A 12,222-nucleotide genomic window follows, 5' to 3' on the forward strand; every position below is an offset into this window, starting at 1 on the left:
GCTTTTCAAGCATTAATCAAATAAAAATTTTCTGAAAGAATTCCTTTCACAAGAAAAAAGATGCAGAAAGATCTTCCACTCGAAAATCTATCTGAATGAAATTTTCTTGTCTGGGTTGTTTTTGATCCTCTTTATTCACATCTTGTCAACGAGTTTGCTTCATAGACTGTTCTATTTTATCTCTTTTGAATAGCTTCACATTTTGTTCTAAGCAAAAACTTTCAATAGAACATGTACCATCCTCCTGCAAAGTCCGAAGAATAAAAATAAATAAAAAAATAAATAACCACAACATACTTTTTATTCAACTTGAACGACAATGTTAAAGAAGCTTTATTCGAATAAAAAATAACTTTAAGGGATAGGTGAAGATAAAGAGGAATAAAGAATCGTTCACATAAACTTCGCTTTTTGGATTATTATATTGTTTTCTCACATTTTTCCAAGTGATGTTTGTTTCAATTAACTATAGCAAGAAATAACTTACCATTTTTGTAAAATTCAAATGTTTCATAAATTTAAGAATAAATCACACCAATGCCTGTGATTCTTTATAAAAAAATGCGCTTTCACGCTTCAAATTAATATTTGTCAATGACTTCGATAAATGAATAAGAAATTTTGAAAAATTTCAATTGAGCGATAAATTCATAGAAGTTTCATTTCGTAAAATGTTCACAAAGTAATCAGAAACATCGAATGATAAACTGTGATGGAACTTTCTGCTAAAAAATGGAATGGCTTCACAAAAGCTGATGATGTGATCTTCGTACCCTTCTTCTTCCATCCACTCAAACACTTTCCTTTTGGTTTTCTTTCTTTCCGCTTCTTCCTTTTCATCTTTTTTCTCTTCTTTCAATCTTTCTGAAACACTCAAAAAGAAATGCAAGTTTTCTCTTGCCATTTTATCTTTCAATGTTCGTTGCTGCATCTCCTCCAAAACAGTATTGATTGCTCCTCCTTTCAATAAGTCATCAACTTTCACAGCTCTGTTTTCTGCTGCATTTCTCAGGGAATAAATGCACTGATTGCAAATTCCTCTGTAATTATCCTTCGCTGCTTGATATTCCTGAACAATGCTATTGATTAGCCCAACATATTCTTCATTCCACAATTTGCATCTGAGTAAATAAATCGAGATTGTTCCAATCCATCTTCTGATTATCAGCACTTTATTCGCTTCTTCTTTGTTCATTTTCTCTTCTTTCTTCTTCCAATTCACATTTCTTATGAGCTCTTCTTGTTCTCTTGCTGCCTCTCTTCCGAAATGCAGCTCATTCACAACTGTATCTTCCAAGAATCCATTGGTGTAAAATCTGTATATTAAAAATTGCCAAGCAGACTGAAAGGCAAGTTTTGAAAGATTTCTGTGTTTCTGTTGATGTTCGATGATTTCTGTTATTTCCTTCAAATGCACTTTTTGTTCCAGATTCTATCAAAAATAAGGGAAAAAAGCAAACATAATAAAAATGAAAAAGAAGTGCTCACACTTGAAATCCAATATTGCTCAAAGCAAGCAAAGCAATTTCCACATCTTTTTGAGTTTCCTCGTTTTCCTCTTTCTTTGAAGCTTCTTTAAAAAGATAAGGCACACAGATTGAAATCGATTCCAACGAAATCCATCCGTTCAGAAAAACACAGCATTCGCAAAGATCAGTTAGTAGATTTTCATCCTTTTCTTCGCTTTTCTTCTTATTTTCAATGGCAATCATCTTCTCAAATCTATCATCCATAGAAGATGTTTTAGAGCTATAAATCCATATATTTTTTATCGCAATGCAATACCCGACGTGCTTCAAAAGCAAAATTGCATTTCCACATGTCAATGTCTTTTTTTCAATCATTTTGCCGATTGTATCGAACAGTTCTTTTGTGAAAACTGATTTGAATTCTTCTTTATTCATTTCATCAATTAATCCATTCATCTCTTCAATTTTCTGTTTTTGTTCGTCTTCTCTGCAACCTTCCAGTTCATGGAGCAATTCTGCAAAGGGTATTCAAAAAAACAAAAATTATGTTCAGAATTATTTAATCCAAATTAATGCACAAACTTGAAAACTTCTCGGTAATGGTCAACAACTGTACTCTTTCTTCAGAATTATCATCACCTGACAAACTCATTCTGTTTGTTGCAAAAAATATCAAAAAGAGGGGCAAAGCTTGTCGAATCACAAAAAAAAGATAAAAACAAACAACAATTTTTATCTTGTAAAATAAATATGATCTCAACATATACTATATTGTTTTTGCGAAATAATAAGAAGTGCAAAAGAAATTACGAATAAACCTCAAGGATTGGCTGTCAAAGTCCTTTTATAGAAATATTTTATTTCATTTTGATCAAACCAACAGATTATTTGTTGAATATTATTTTTTTTTTATTATTCTTTTTCATTATGAATAATAACAGTTCTATTTTTGAAATATAATAAATTGCAACAACTTAAGCAAAGAGAAAAGGGAACAGACAAACAAAATGTGTGCATGAAAGATTTTTCTTAATATTTTGTGAAGAAGAACGAGACTGAAAACAAGAACAGGTGATGCCTGAACTTTTGACATATTTTGTGAATTTTTGCATTTTGAGATCATCTGTTAATGGATCATTAAGTTATGAAACAAAAAAAAAAAAAAAAAAAAAAAAAAAAAAAGAAAAGAAAAGAAAAGAAAAGAAAACCACAAAAACAACATGGATTGACAAAAGAACATGAATATGAACAAGGGGAGCATGCTTGTTGAGAGAAAGAAAATCAAGGACCAATGCTTCAATTGCAAAATAATCATGTGTTATGTAGAAAAACAATGAAATCCAGCTCCAATAGAAAAGATGGAGATTCTTCAGTTCATTGAGAATCAAAAAAACAAAAGGAAATTCATTAGTTCATTGGATATTAAAAACAGATTTGTACATTCAAGGCAATTTTTATTTCAGTTGAAATGTAATTTGGAGAAGAAGGAGGAAGGCAACTTTGCCACAAAATGCACTCAAGAAACGCACCAGTTAAGCTATTTCACAGCATATGAAATGGAGAAAATGGATTTGAAGGAAAGCGATTTTTCTAGAATTCAATAACGGTCATTTCAGAATGAAGAGAATGAGAACCATTATGAATTATGTTTTGAGAATTATTTTGAATTGTTATGTTCATCAATGAGCACATCAGAATGCTCTTCATTCATCTTCAAGGCTTTTGACAGAACACAACGGAAAATGAGAATAAAATGAAAATCGTTCTAATTTCTCACCAGAGCTTCTTCTCACTCCACAAATGCAGATTTAATAAGGAATTTATGCTCGTTTTTGATTTCTGCAACGAGTCTTGTAAAAGTCTTTCTCTTTTGTGAGTGTAAAAGTTTCTCATTTACTCATAATTTGATTGATGATGAGACGCTGTCAGCTCGGTTTCCCAAATAAAACAGAATCAAATGCTCCGTTTTTCTTGAAGAGCTCTTTTAATCGAAAAGGCTCATCTCTATCTCCTCCGTCATCTGTAGCGAAATTATTGTCTTCATCTCATTATCTTCATCTTCACCATCAACATCTTCGTCTTCGTCGTCTTCTTCTTCTTCTTCTTTCTTCAACACAAAATACACGACACACACATATATAAATTCAAGAAGATATAAATTCTTCAATTTCCTCGTATTTGAGAGGATGATGAGCAAAAGATAACTTTTTTGATGGCAAATAGAAAGAAGCTGTTTTCACAAAAGGATCTTTTCTTCCACAATGAATTGCATGTGTTAGTTGAACTTGTTCATCTCTTTGGTTAATATGAACTTCTGCTCAAAGGGAGAAGATAAGCAGGTTTTTATTTTTATTTTTATTTAAATTTTTATTTCTTTGTATTCTGAGAATAAAAAAGAGATAAAGGTATATTAAAATGTTTTTCCAATTCTATTGACTTTGATTGAAAAGAAAGAAAGATTAGATAAATCTATTTTCAGGTTTTTTTATCTGTTCGTTTTTGTTTTGCAATTTTGAATTTAAAAAGAAAGTTTATATATTTTGAATCAACTATTCATAAAAATGATTTAGTGATTTTTGTTTTTTCTTTTATGTAAAAAATAGATTTTTTTAGTTATATGAACATTGATCAGAATTGTATTTTGAAAAGTGTTTTAAAGAATGTTTTGGGGATTAATTCTTTTCCAAATTTCGGTATCGACTTACGCACAAGAAGAACCATCAAATCCTCAAACAGTTTACGTGAAGCAAAGCGGGAACGAAAGTTACAGCGGATTGGAGATTGGGAAGGAAAAGCAATCACTGAAAAGTGCCTACGGTTTACTGGACGTTTATAATGCATGTGACATGAAAATAGTTTACGATGCAAATCCATTAATTGCAGAAGCCGTTGAATTTAACCTTCAACGAATAATTACAATTGAAGGATGGAAAAGTGATGGAAGTGGAAACATTGAAGTAGCAATTAATTGTGATGTTCGTCCAGGAAGTGAGCTATTTGTATTTAATTGTGATGCGACATTAAAATACTTGGCGTTTCACTTCCCAACAACGTTGAAAAATAAGGATGAAGAGGATGTATCGTTTAATTTAATAGCAGGAAGAAATGAAAGTTTGTCAATAAGATACTGCAGATTTATTCCTCCAAAAGCCGATGGCGTCAATTTTGATATTAGTCTTGCATACGCATTAGGAGGAACATTGACGATGGAGTCAGTGGAATGTTTTGATGAAGCAAATACAATGAAATTGAATTTCGAACCGTTTGTGACAGATGAATGTGAAACAGTGATATTATCAAATTTCACTTTGAAGAAAGTTGAGACAAGATCACATAGTGTCATCTGGATTCATAGTAGAACAAATATGAAATGTGATTTAACATTGAATGGAACTACTTTTTCGGAATGCATATCGCGTTCTTACGGAATATTGTATTTTGATGCTGATGGAGGTGAAAATACGTTTTCGGTTGGAGATGGAGGCGTCACCTCTTTTTCGTCGTGCAGTTGTGATTATTTCCATAGCACAGGTGGAATATATCTGCGAATACCAACTATTGAATCAGCAAATCAGCTTAAATGGCCAAAAGAGGGAAGGAATTTGATATTTGAAAAATGTTCAGCTGGAAAAGGTGAGTTGATTAGAAACACTGGATTATTTTTAGAGATGGCGAATGACTCATTATTCGAAGAAATTGCATTTGCTATGAAGAAAAGTTTTGCGGCTGATTACACACGAAGAGGAAACAAGTGGAATATCGCTGGAATGGGAAAAAATAACTACGAAGAAATTGATTTTGTGTCCAAATATTTTGATCCTTTACTACCTCCATCGCAAAATATTTCAAAGATTTATGTGAAGTCCGGGATAACTGGGAATGGTGAAAGCTTGGAGAATCCAATTGACAGTTTGAAGGAGGCCAATGAATTGTTGGGAATGATCGCAAGAGAAGATACATTTGGCATTGCAATATTAAAATCGAACGATCCTATCCAAGCCGAAGAAATTTTGTTCAGCAAGAGCCGTGGAATAATAATTGAAGGAGTGAACAGTAATGGAAATGGAAATGTTGAAGTGGCTATCGATTGTGATGCCATAGCTTCAAGAGCTTTATTTACGTGTGAAAAAGAAGTGGAATTCAAGTATTTGGCGTTCAATTTTCCCTCGTCAGGTGACAAATGGATTTCTTTAATTTTCGGAAATGAAATGTCACCGTCACTTACCATCAGCAATTGTCGATTTGTCAGAACTAGAGCTCAATTATCAGAAGGAGGAATTGTCACATGCGCCGAAGCAGATGATTCTGCTGTTGGCAGTCTTGTGAGCGCTATCAGTGGGAAAGTTACGATGAACAATGTTTCATGCACAGATGATTCAATTTGTATTTCATTTATATTTTCGCCATTTTATTTTGAAGGAACCAGTGAAATTTCATTGAATGGGTTGGAGGTGAGCAATGTGAATGAACGAAATGGAGCAACAATAACAATAAAAGATGGAAACAGCACTTTTTCAACAGTTAACATTGAAGGACTGAACATGAATGAAGTGAATTCAGCGTACGGAGATGCTGCTGGCTTGGAGATATATTTGCACTCAGAAGAATCGACAGTGTCGATTGGAAGGCAGAGCAGGTGCACATTCAAGTCATGTACAGCGCCAATAGGAATAGCAGGGGTAATGTACATTTGGATGGCAAAGATAAAGCCAAATCTTCAGCTTCCTTCAGCAGGCAATTTGGATATTGACAGCTCAAACACAGTTGGGCCGACATCAAAACCTACTTCCTTATTCATCGAAAGCGAAGGCATCGATGAATTCTGCAAACAAGAAAATGTGTTTCAGTTTGCGGATGCTTTCGAAGGATCGACAGCTGGATGGATAATGGGAAGAAAAAATAATCAATCAGCTTCTGAGGATTTGTATGAGAAGTATTTGAAGTGGAAGGGAGAAGGGCCAAAGGGAGATGACCCGAAGGAAGATGATCCGAAGGATAAAGAGGATAAAGGAGGAGATGGAGGAAATGAAGGAAATGGAGAAGAAGAGAAGCCATTTGCTTGGTGGATTATTGTGATTGTTGTTGGAGTTGTGGCAGTTGTGGCAGTTGCTTGTGTCATTTTGATTGTGATGAAGAAGAAGAGGAGCTCAAAGAACAGGATCAACGTTGAGGATGAGGAGAACGAATCAGAAGGAAAAGAAAGAAAAGAAAGAAAAGGAGGAAAAGGAGGAAAAGGAAGAAGAAACAAGAAACGAACAAAGCGAGGTGGGACATTGGAAGAAGGGAGGCCAGCGAAGAACTTTGCGGTTGATGCTGATTCAGATGGAAGCAGCAGGAAAACTGATGATTGCAATGATGGCAATAATCCTAATGGAACATTAGAGGCAGAGTATGAAACAAAAGAAGAAGAAGAAGAAGAAGAAGAAGACAGAACAAAGAAAAATGGTGAGAAAGAGGCGAATTGGAAGGGAAATGAAAATGCATCAGTCAGACAGCATTTGGACAATGTCAAACAAAACATCAATGAAACTCTTGAGCAATTTGAACAAAAAGAGCAAAAGGAAAAAAATGGCAGTGCAATTGCAGCAAAAGCAGTCAGTCATGTTTTGTCTTCAACTTCTTCTTCTTCCTCTTTTTCTTCAGTTTTGAATGAAGGATTGCAAACAAAGGAATTGGCAGCAGATATCAAAGGATTAATTACAGAAACAAATGTTATGTCGCCTTTATCTGAATAACCAAAGGGGAATATATTAAAATGGCCGAGGAAGATATCAAAGAGAATGCCTTCAAAGAAGAAGAAGAAAGAAAGAAAGAAAAAGAAGGAAAAAAGAAGAATTTGAAGAGTATAAATGAGTTTAAATTAAAATACATATGATTTTAATAATTATTATAGAATCGCTTTTATTATTTACTCATATTTTTCTTTTTTCCTTCTATTTTTAAATTTTTTATTTTTATTTTTATTCAAATCCTGAATTGCATTCTCTTTGATTATTTTCCAGTTTTCAAAAGAAATCTTAGACTTTTTAACTTTATTTATTTTTAAATCTGAATTTATTTTTATTTTTATCTTATCTTTATCTTTATTTCAAATATTTTATGATTTTCTCATTGAAATATCAATTGATATTTTTTGGGAAGCTCTTCATTGCATTTGCGATGAAACAAGTTTTTTTTTTTTGCTTTCATTTCTTTAACTTCTTATTTTTCTTTATCTTTTTTTTCTTCTCTTTCTTCATTATATTACTGATTTGTTACAAAATGCTACAACTTTTTTGAAAGTTGTAAGTATTTTTTTCTTGTTTCTTTGGTTTGAAATTGCATTTTTCTTCTCTTTTGAAATTTAAAAAACACTTTTTTATTTTCTCTCTCTTTTTTTTTATTGAAATGGCTTTTGTAATTAAACTTCTGTGTCACTTATCTCGTCTCATCTCATCTCATTCATTCGTTCATTCATTCGATTTGATGTTCATTTTTTCAAATGACTCTAACTTTACAAAACAATTTTGCTTATTCCGATTGGAAATCAATAAAGATATTTTTCCACTTTTTCATTCAAATTCATTCAACAAAAGAAATACTTTTTTTGAATGATTTGTGAAGCAATTTGTGAAGTGTGTATTGGAAAATTGAGATGATAATCTTATTTCTCATTATTCTCGCCAAATAATAATAGACTTTGCTTTTATTTCATAGTTATTCTCTTTCTCTCTTTCTCTTTCTTTCTTTCTCTTTATTTATTTCTTTCTTTCTTTCTCTCTCTCTCTCTCTCTCTCTCTCTCTCTCTCTCTCTCTCTCTCTCTCTCTCTCTCTCTCTCTCTCTCTCTCGTTCTTCATGCATTCTTCGCGCATCCAGCCACAACAACAACAACAAGAAAAAGAAGAGGAAGAAGAAGAGGAACGCGAAGAAGATAATGACCAAGAAGGAAAAAATACATATAATTACATTTGCCGAGGAGGTGCATATGAAAACAATGATAGCTTAGACGAAGGCGATGAAGAAGAAGACGAAGATCTTATCGAGATGTCATATGTTGGATATATTCTATCAGAAGATATTCTCAACATCACAACCTCATTCTCTGCTCCAGCAAGCCAAGCTTTGACGATATAGCCCAAAGACGAGGGTAAAGTGTCTTTTTATAAATTCTTTTCATCTCCAATCGCAGTGAAAATATCGGGTCCATTCTCATCGTCTTGCTCTGCAAAGATAAGATTGTCAATTTCAACAACAAGTCTGATTTCTGCACTTTGAGGATACGGATAGAAACGTCTTCACATTATATAGATAAATACAAAATACACACATGATGATATTTTCATTCAAAATTTAAATTGTTGCATTTCGTTGTTCTTCCGATTACCAAAAATAAACAGAATGAATTTCATCACTCGCAATGTTTTTCCAGTGATTGACGTTAGCATACAAAATAATACAATTGATTCTGAAGGATAGATTCATTCGCTGATCTCTCATCTTTCCAATGGATAATCTCGTTCAAAGAAAACAATTTGATCATTGAATCCATAACAAATAAAGAAAAATCGAAAAAGCGTTGCATTTCTTTAAAATCCTTGGCCAGAATGTCAACAAAAGAAAAAACAGTATGAGCACACGTGTTTTATTTGATTGTTTTGAGTTTTTATTTTTCAACAATTTCTTCTGTTCGATCATATGCGAATTCAATGTGAATGGCTGAAATATTATTGCTTTCATGAACAATTTTTTTAAAAAAGAAAAAAATGCAGGACACAGACAACACAAAAATGTTCAATAGTTTGCAATTGTTGTGCAAGTGAATATTTGCTTATTGCATTTTTTCTTTGTTTTTTATTGAAGAATTGTTAGACGAGCTTGGAGATTGCAATGAGGAAGAGCAGAAGCAAAAAATCATTGAAATGAACAAAGCTATTGATGGAATGAACAAAGAAGAATTTAATTCTATTTTTTCAAAGGAAGTGTTCAATAAAATGGACGAAGTGATTGAAGAAGAGAAATTATCTTTGAAGAATATCATTCTGTTACTGAAGCATGTTGGATATTGTAAAGTGCTAAAATGCTTTGAAATTTTAGTATTTTGTTATTCCGCTTTACACCTAAGAATTGTTATGATGATTGCTGACGAAAATGAAAAAAAAGAAGAAAAGAACAAAAAGCTTCTAATTGATCTTTGCGAGTGCTATCTTTTGCTAATCTACTATCCTTCACATGAATTAATATCAACTTGTGTGCCTTGTCTCCTGAAAGCTGCCTCGAAGAAAGAGGAAGATGAAGAAACACAAAAAGAAGTGGAAATTGCGTTATTGGCTTTGAGCAATACTGGACATCAAGTTTGAATATTTCCTTTATATTTTGATATTATTTATTTTTTCTTTTTTTAAATAGTTTATCGGACAAGAACTGTATTTAAATGAAATCCAAGAGATAATCCTGTATCATCAGGAATATCAGAATCTGACACGACTTGCCTATCAATCTACTTGGCAGTTTTTGAAAAGCCGATTATTCAACAACCGATGTTTGAAAAAAGTGATTGAGGATGATCTTCATTTTGTGGAAGAGGCAACAAGAGAGTTGGACGAACTGAGAATTCTTATTGATTGGAAGAGAGCAGAAAAGAAGATATTCGAAAATAAAACGAAAGAAGTGGTTGTTTTGAATAGATGGCTCCGAACATTGGACTCTTGCTTCAATTTATCCGAATTTCTGAAAATGGAAAATGTTGGGTTGGATCGTTGCATTATTGAGTTATGCAGAGCATCGAGAGAATATGAAAGAGGAATAAATGAAACTTGTCTTTCGATTCTTCAGAAATCTGCGGAGCTTGGAGTTATTGGAGCTGATGCACTATTAAAGGCAGGAGTTGCAAATCTGATTTCAGAGGAACTTCAGCGGTCAACTTTGGATGCCACAATGAAACGCAATTACTTTATATTATTTTCGAAAATTCGGATTATATTGAAAAATTATTTTGATTTTTTTGATGTCGATAAAGCGAAAAGAAAGGAAATAAATATGGAGTTTTATGAAAAATTGGAAGAAAATGGATATGAGGATTTAATCACAAGCTTTTATAAAACAATTTCTATTTTAGAAAGATCATATTTTTCTGCTGACTTTTCATATGAATTGACTGATTGTTTCGTGATTGTTTGAAGAAATGCGATGTGCAATATTTCGAAACAAAGAAATATTTTTCTTTCTTTCTATCTTTCTTCTTTTTTGTAAAACTGTTCAACAAATTTTAGGGAATATTTTATTTTATTAGTCAAATGATTTTTTATGGATTGCAATTTGAATTATGAAAATGTAAATGTTTGAGAACATGAGTTTATTTCATTTTGTAACTCAAAAGTTATGTTCTATTATTTTTATTTTTTTTTATTTTTTTTTTTTTTTTTTTTTTTTTGTTTCTGAAAAGAAAGAGGATGCTGACAAATAACGAATTCCAATAATTAGGAATATCGAGTAATTGAGAAAGAATAGTGAAAAGTCTAAAAACAAAAATAATTACAAACAAACAAAAACATCATTTAGTAATTTCTTAACATATAGTTATTCTTTCGAAAGTTTACGTGAAAATACTCAGAAACATTTATCTTTTTTTCAACTTATAAAATTTTATTGTTTTTCGCTTCGGCTTCTCTGCATTGAGACAAAAACAAGAATTTTTGGAAAAAATATTCAATCAAAAGAGCAATGAGTTTCAGCACAATAAATAAGTTAATCTGTGACTTTTTCTTTTATTGCTTCAAGCTTACAAACAAATGCAAAAGTCAAAATTATTTCACAAGAAGAAATCCAATTTATCTTTTTCAGAAAAAAAAACTCTATGCTTATAAAATATCCAAAAAATCTAAAAATATAATCTTGAAATTAAAAAAAGCAAAGACAACAAATCCATTCAACGCACAAAAAAGTTCATTTCAAAACATCAATCTTATCCGGTTCATTTAAATGTGCCATTCAATTTCAACTATTCAAAAAAGAAATAAAATGTATTTTATATTAATACCAATCCAAGAAATTGGAGAAGCTTAATCAAAAAGAGTTTGAGAAAAATAATGAAAATCTTTTCTAAAGAAGCGAAGAAGAAAACAGCAAAAGAATTAAACCTAAAACGATGCTTATCTTATGTGGAATATTCACGTGAAATGATCCTCCAACGTCTCCACGAGTCTCAACAGTTGCAGAGAAGAAAAGAGCAGCCAAGTGATCTTTCGTTGAAAGTTTGGATGAAATTGCAACGCGATATGTGTCTCTGATAGCAAGAGGAACAGAGTTTGAAGTTGCTTCAAAATGATCAGAAAGGCTTGCAGTACTGGCATCTGCGTAATAATCAACTGCGCTATCAGAAGAATGTTCCAGCTTCTCTTGATCTTTAACAAGCCAATACTCAATTTCACTTGAGTCCTTTGAATTCAGAGGCGATACACCCCATCCAAGCACAGTAACCGAGCGGGTGATCTTTTCGTTTGCGTCCTTTGAGTTTGGAGTGAATGCATTTGCATTTTCTGCTGTATTATCATTTTCTCCGAGAACAGACATTTCGTAATTCCATCCTGCGATTAAAGTGTCGATTTCTTTTTGTTCAACGGTGAATGTGATAACGCATGGTCCATGTTTCATAATGTATCCCTTCAACTCCTCTGTTGATGCATCCACAACTTTCACAAATGCCAATTGATCTCCATTTTGCACAACCAAAGAGCTGTTAACGGCATTTACCTCAAAAGCATCTGATTTGCTTGA

The 12,222-nt window shown here is 32.3% G+C and overlaps 4 protein-coding genes across 4 annotated transcripts; 2 read left to right on the forward strand and 2 right to left on the reverse strand.

Moving 5' to 3' along the window:
- Positions 1-631: 631 nt before the first annotated feature.
- MONOS_4961 (uncharacterized protein) lies at positions 632-2,121 on the reverse strand (the record flags this gene model as incomplete). The annotated part of the gene is made up of 3 exons (XM_067875072.1): positions 632-1,432; positions 1,491-1,984; positions 2,052-2,121. The coding sequence occupies 3 exons, from the start codon at positions 2,119-2,121 to the stop codon at positions 632-634; spliced, it is 1,365 nt and encodes a 454-aa protein (XP_067732413.1).
- Positions 2,122-4,073: 1,952 nt separating this feature from the next.
- On the forward strand, positions 4,074-7,204 carry MONOS_4960 (uncharacterized protein; the record flags this gene model as incomplete). Its single annotated transcript, XM_067875071.1, has 1 exon — positions 4,074-7,204. The coding sequence occupies exon 1, from the start codon at positions 4,130-4,132 to the stop codon at positions 7,202-7,204; it is 3,075 nt and encodes a 1,024-aa protein (XP_067732414.1). The 5' UTR covers positions 4,074-4,129.
- A 1,100-nt stretch (positions 7,205-8,304) lies between these two features.
- On the forward strand, positions 8,305-8,583 carry MONOS_4959 (uncharacterized protein; the record flags this gene model as incomplete). The annotated part of the gene is made up of 1 exon (XM_067875069.1): positions 8,305-8,583. The coding sequence occupies one exon, from the start codon at positions 8,305-8,307 to the stop codon at positions 8,581-8,583; it is 279 nt and encodes a 92-aa protein (XP_067732415.1).
- Positions 8,584-11,547: 2,964 nt separating this feature from the next.
- Positions 11,548-12,099, reverse strand: MONOS_4958 (uncharacterized protein; the record flags this gene model as incomplete). Its single annotated transcript, XM_067875068.1, has 1 exon — positions 11,548-12,099. The coding sequence occupies one exon, from the start codon at positions 12,097-12,099 to the stop codon at positions 11,548-11,550; it is 552 nt and encodes a 183-aa protein (XP_067732416.1).
- Positions 12,100-12,222: the final 123 nt, after the last annotated feature.

Source organism: Monocercomonoides exilis, assembly GCF_001643675.1.
Source record: "Monocercomonoides exilis strain PA203 chromosome Unknown scaffold9-1957334, whole genome shotgun sequence".
In the NCBI taxonomy this organism is placed as follows: Eukaryota; Preaxostyla; order Oxymonadida; family Polymastigidae; genus Monocercomonoides; species Monocercomonoides exilis.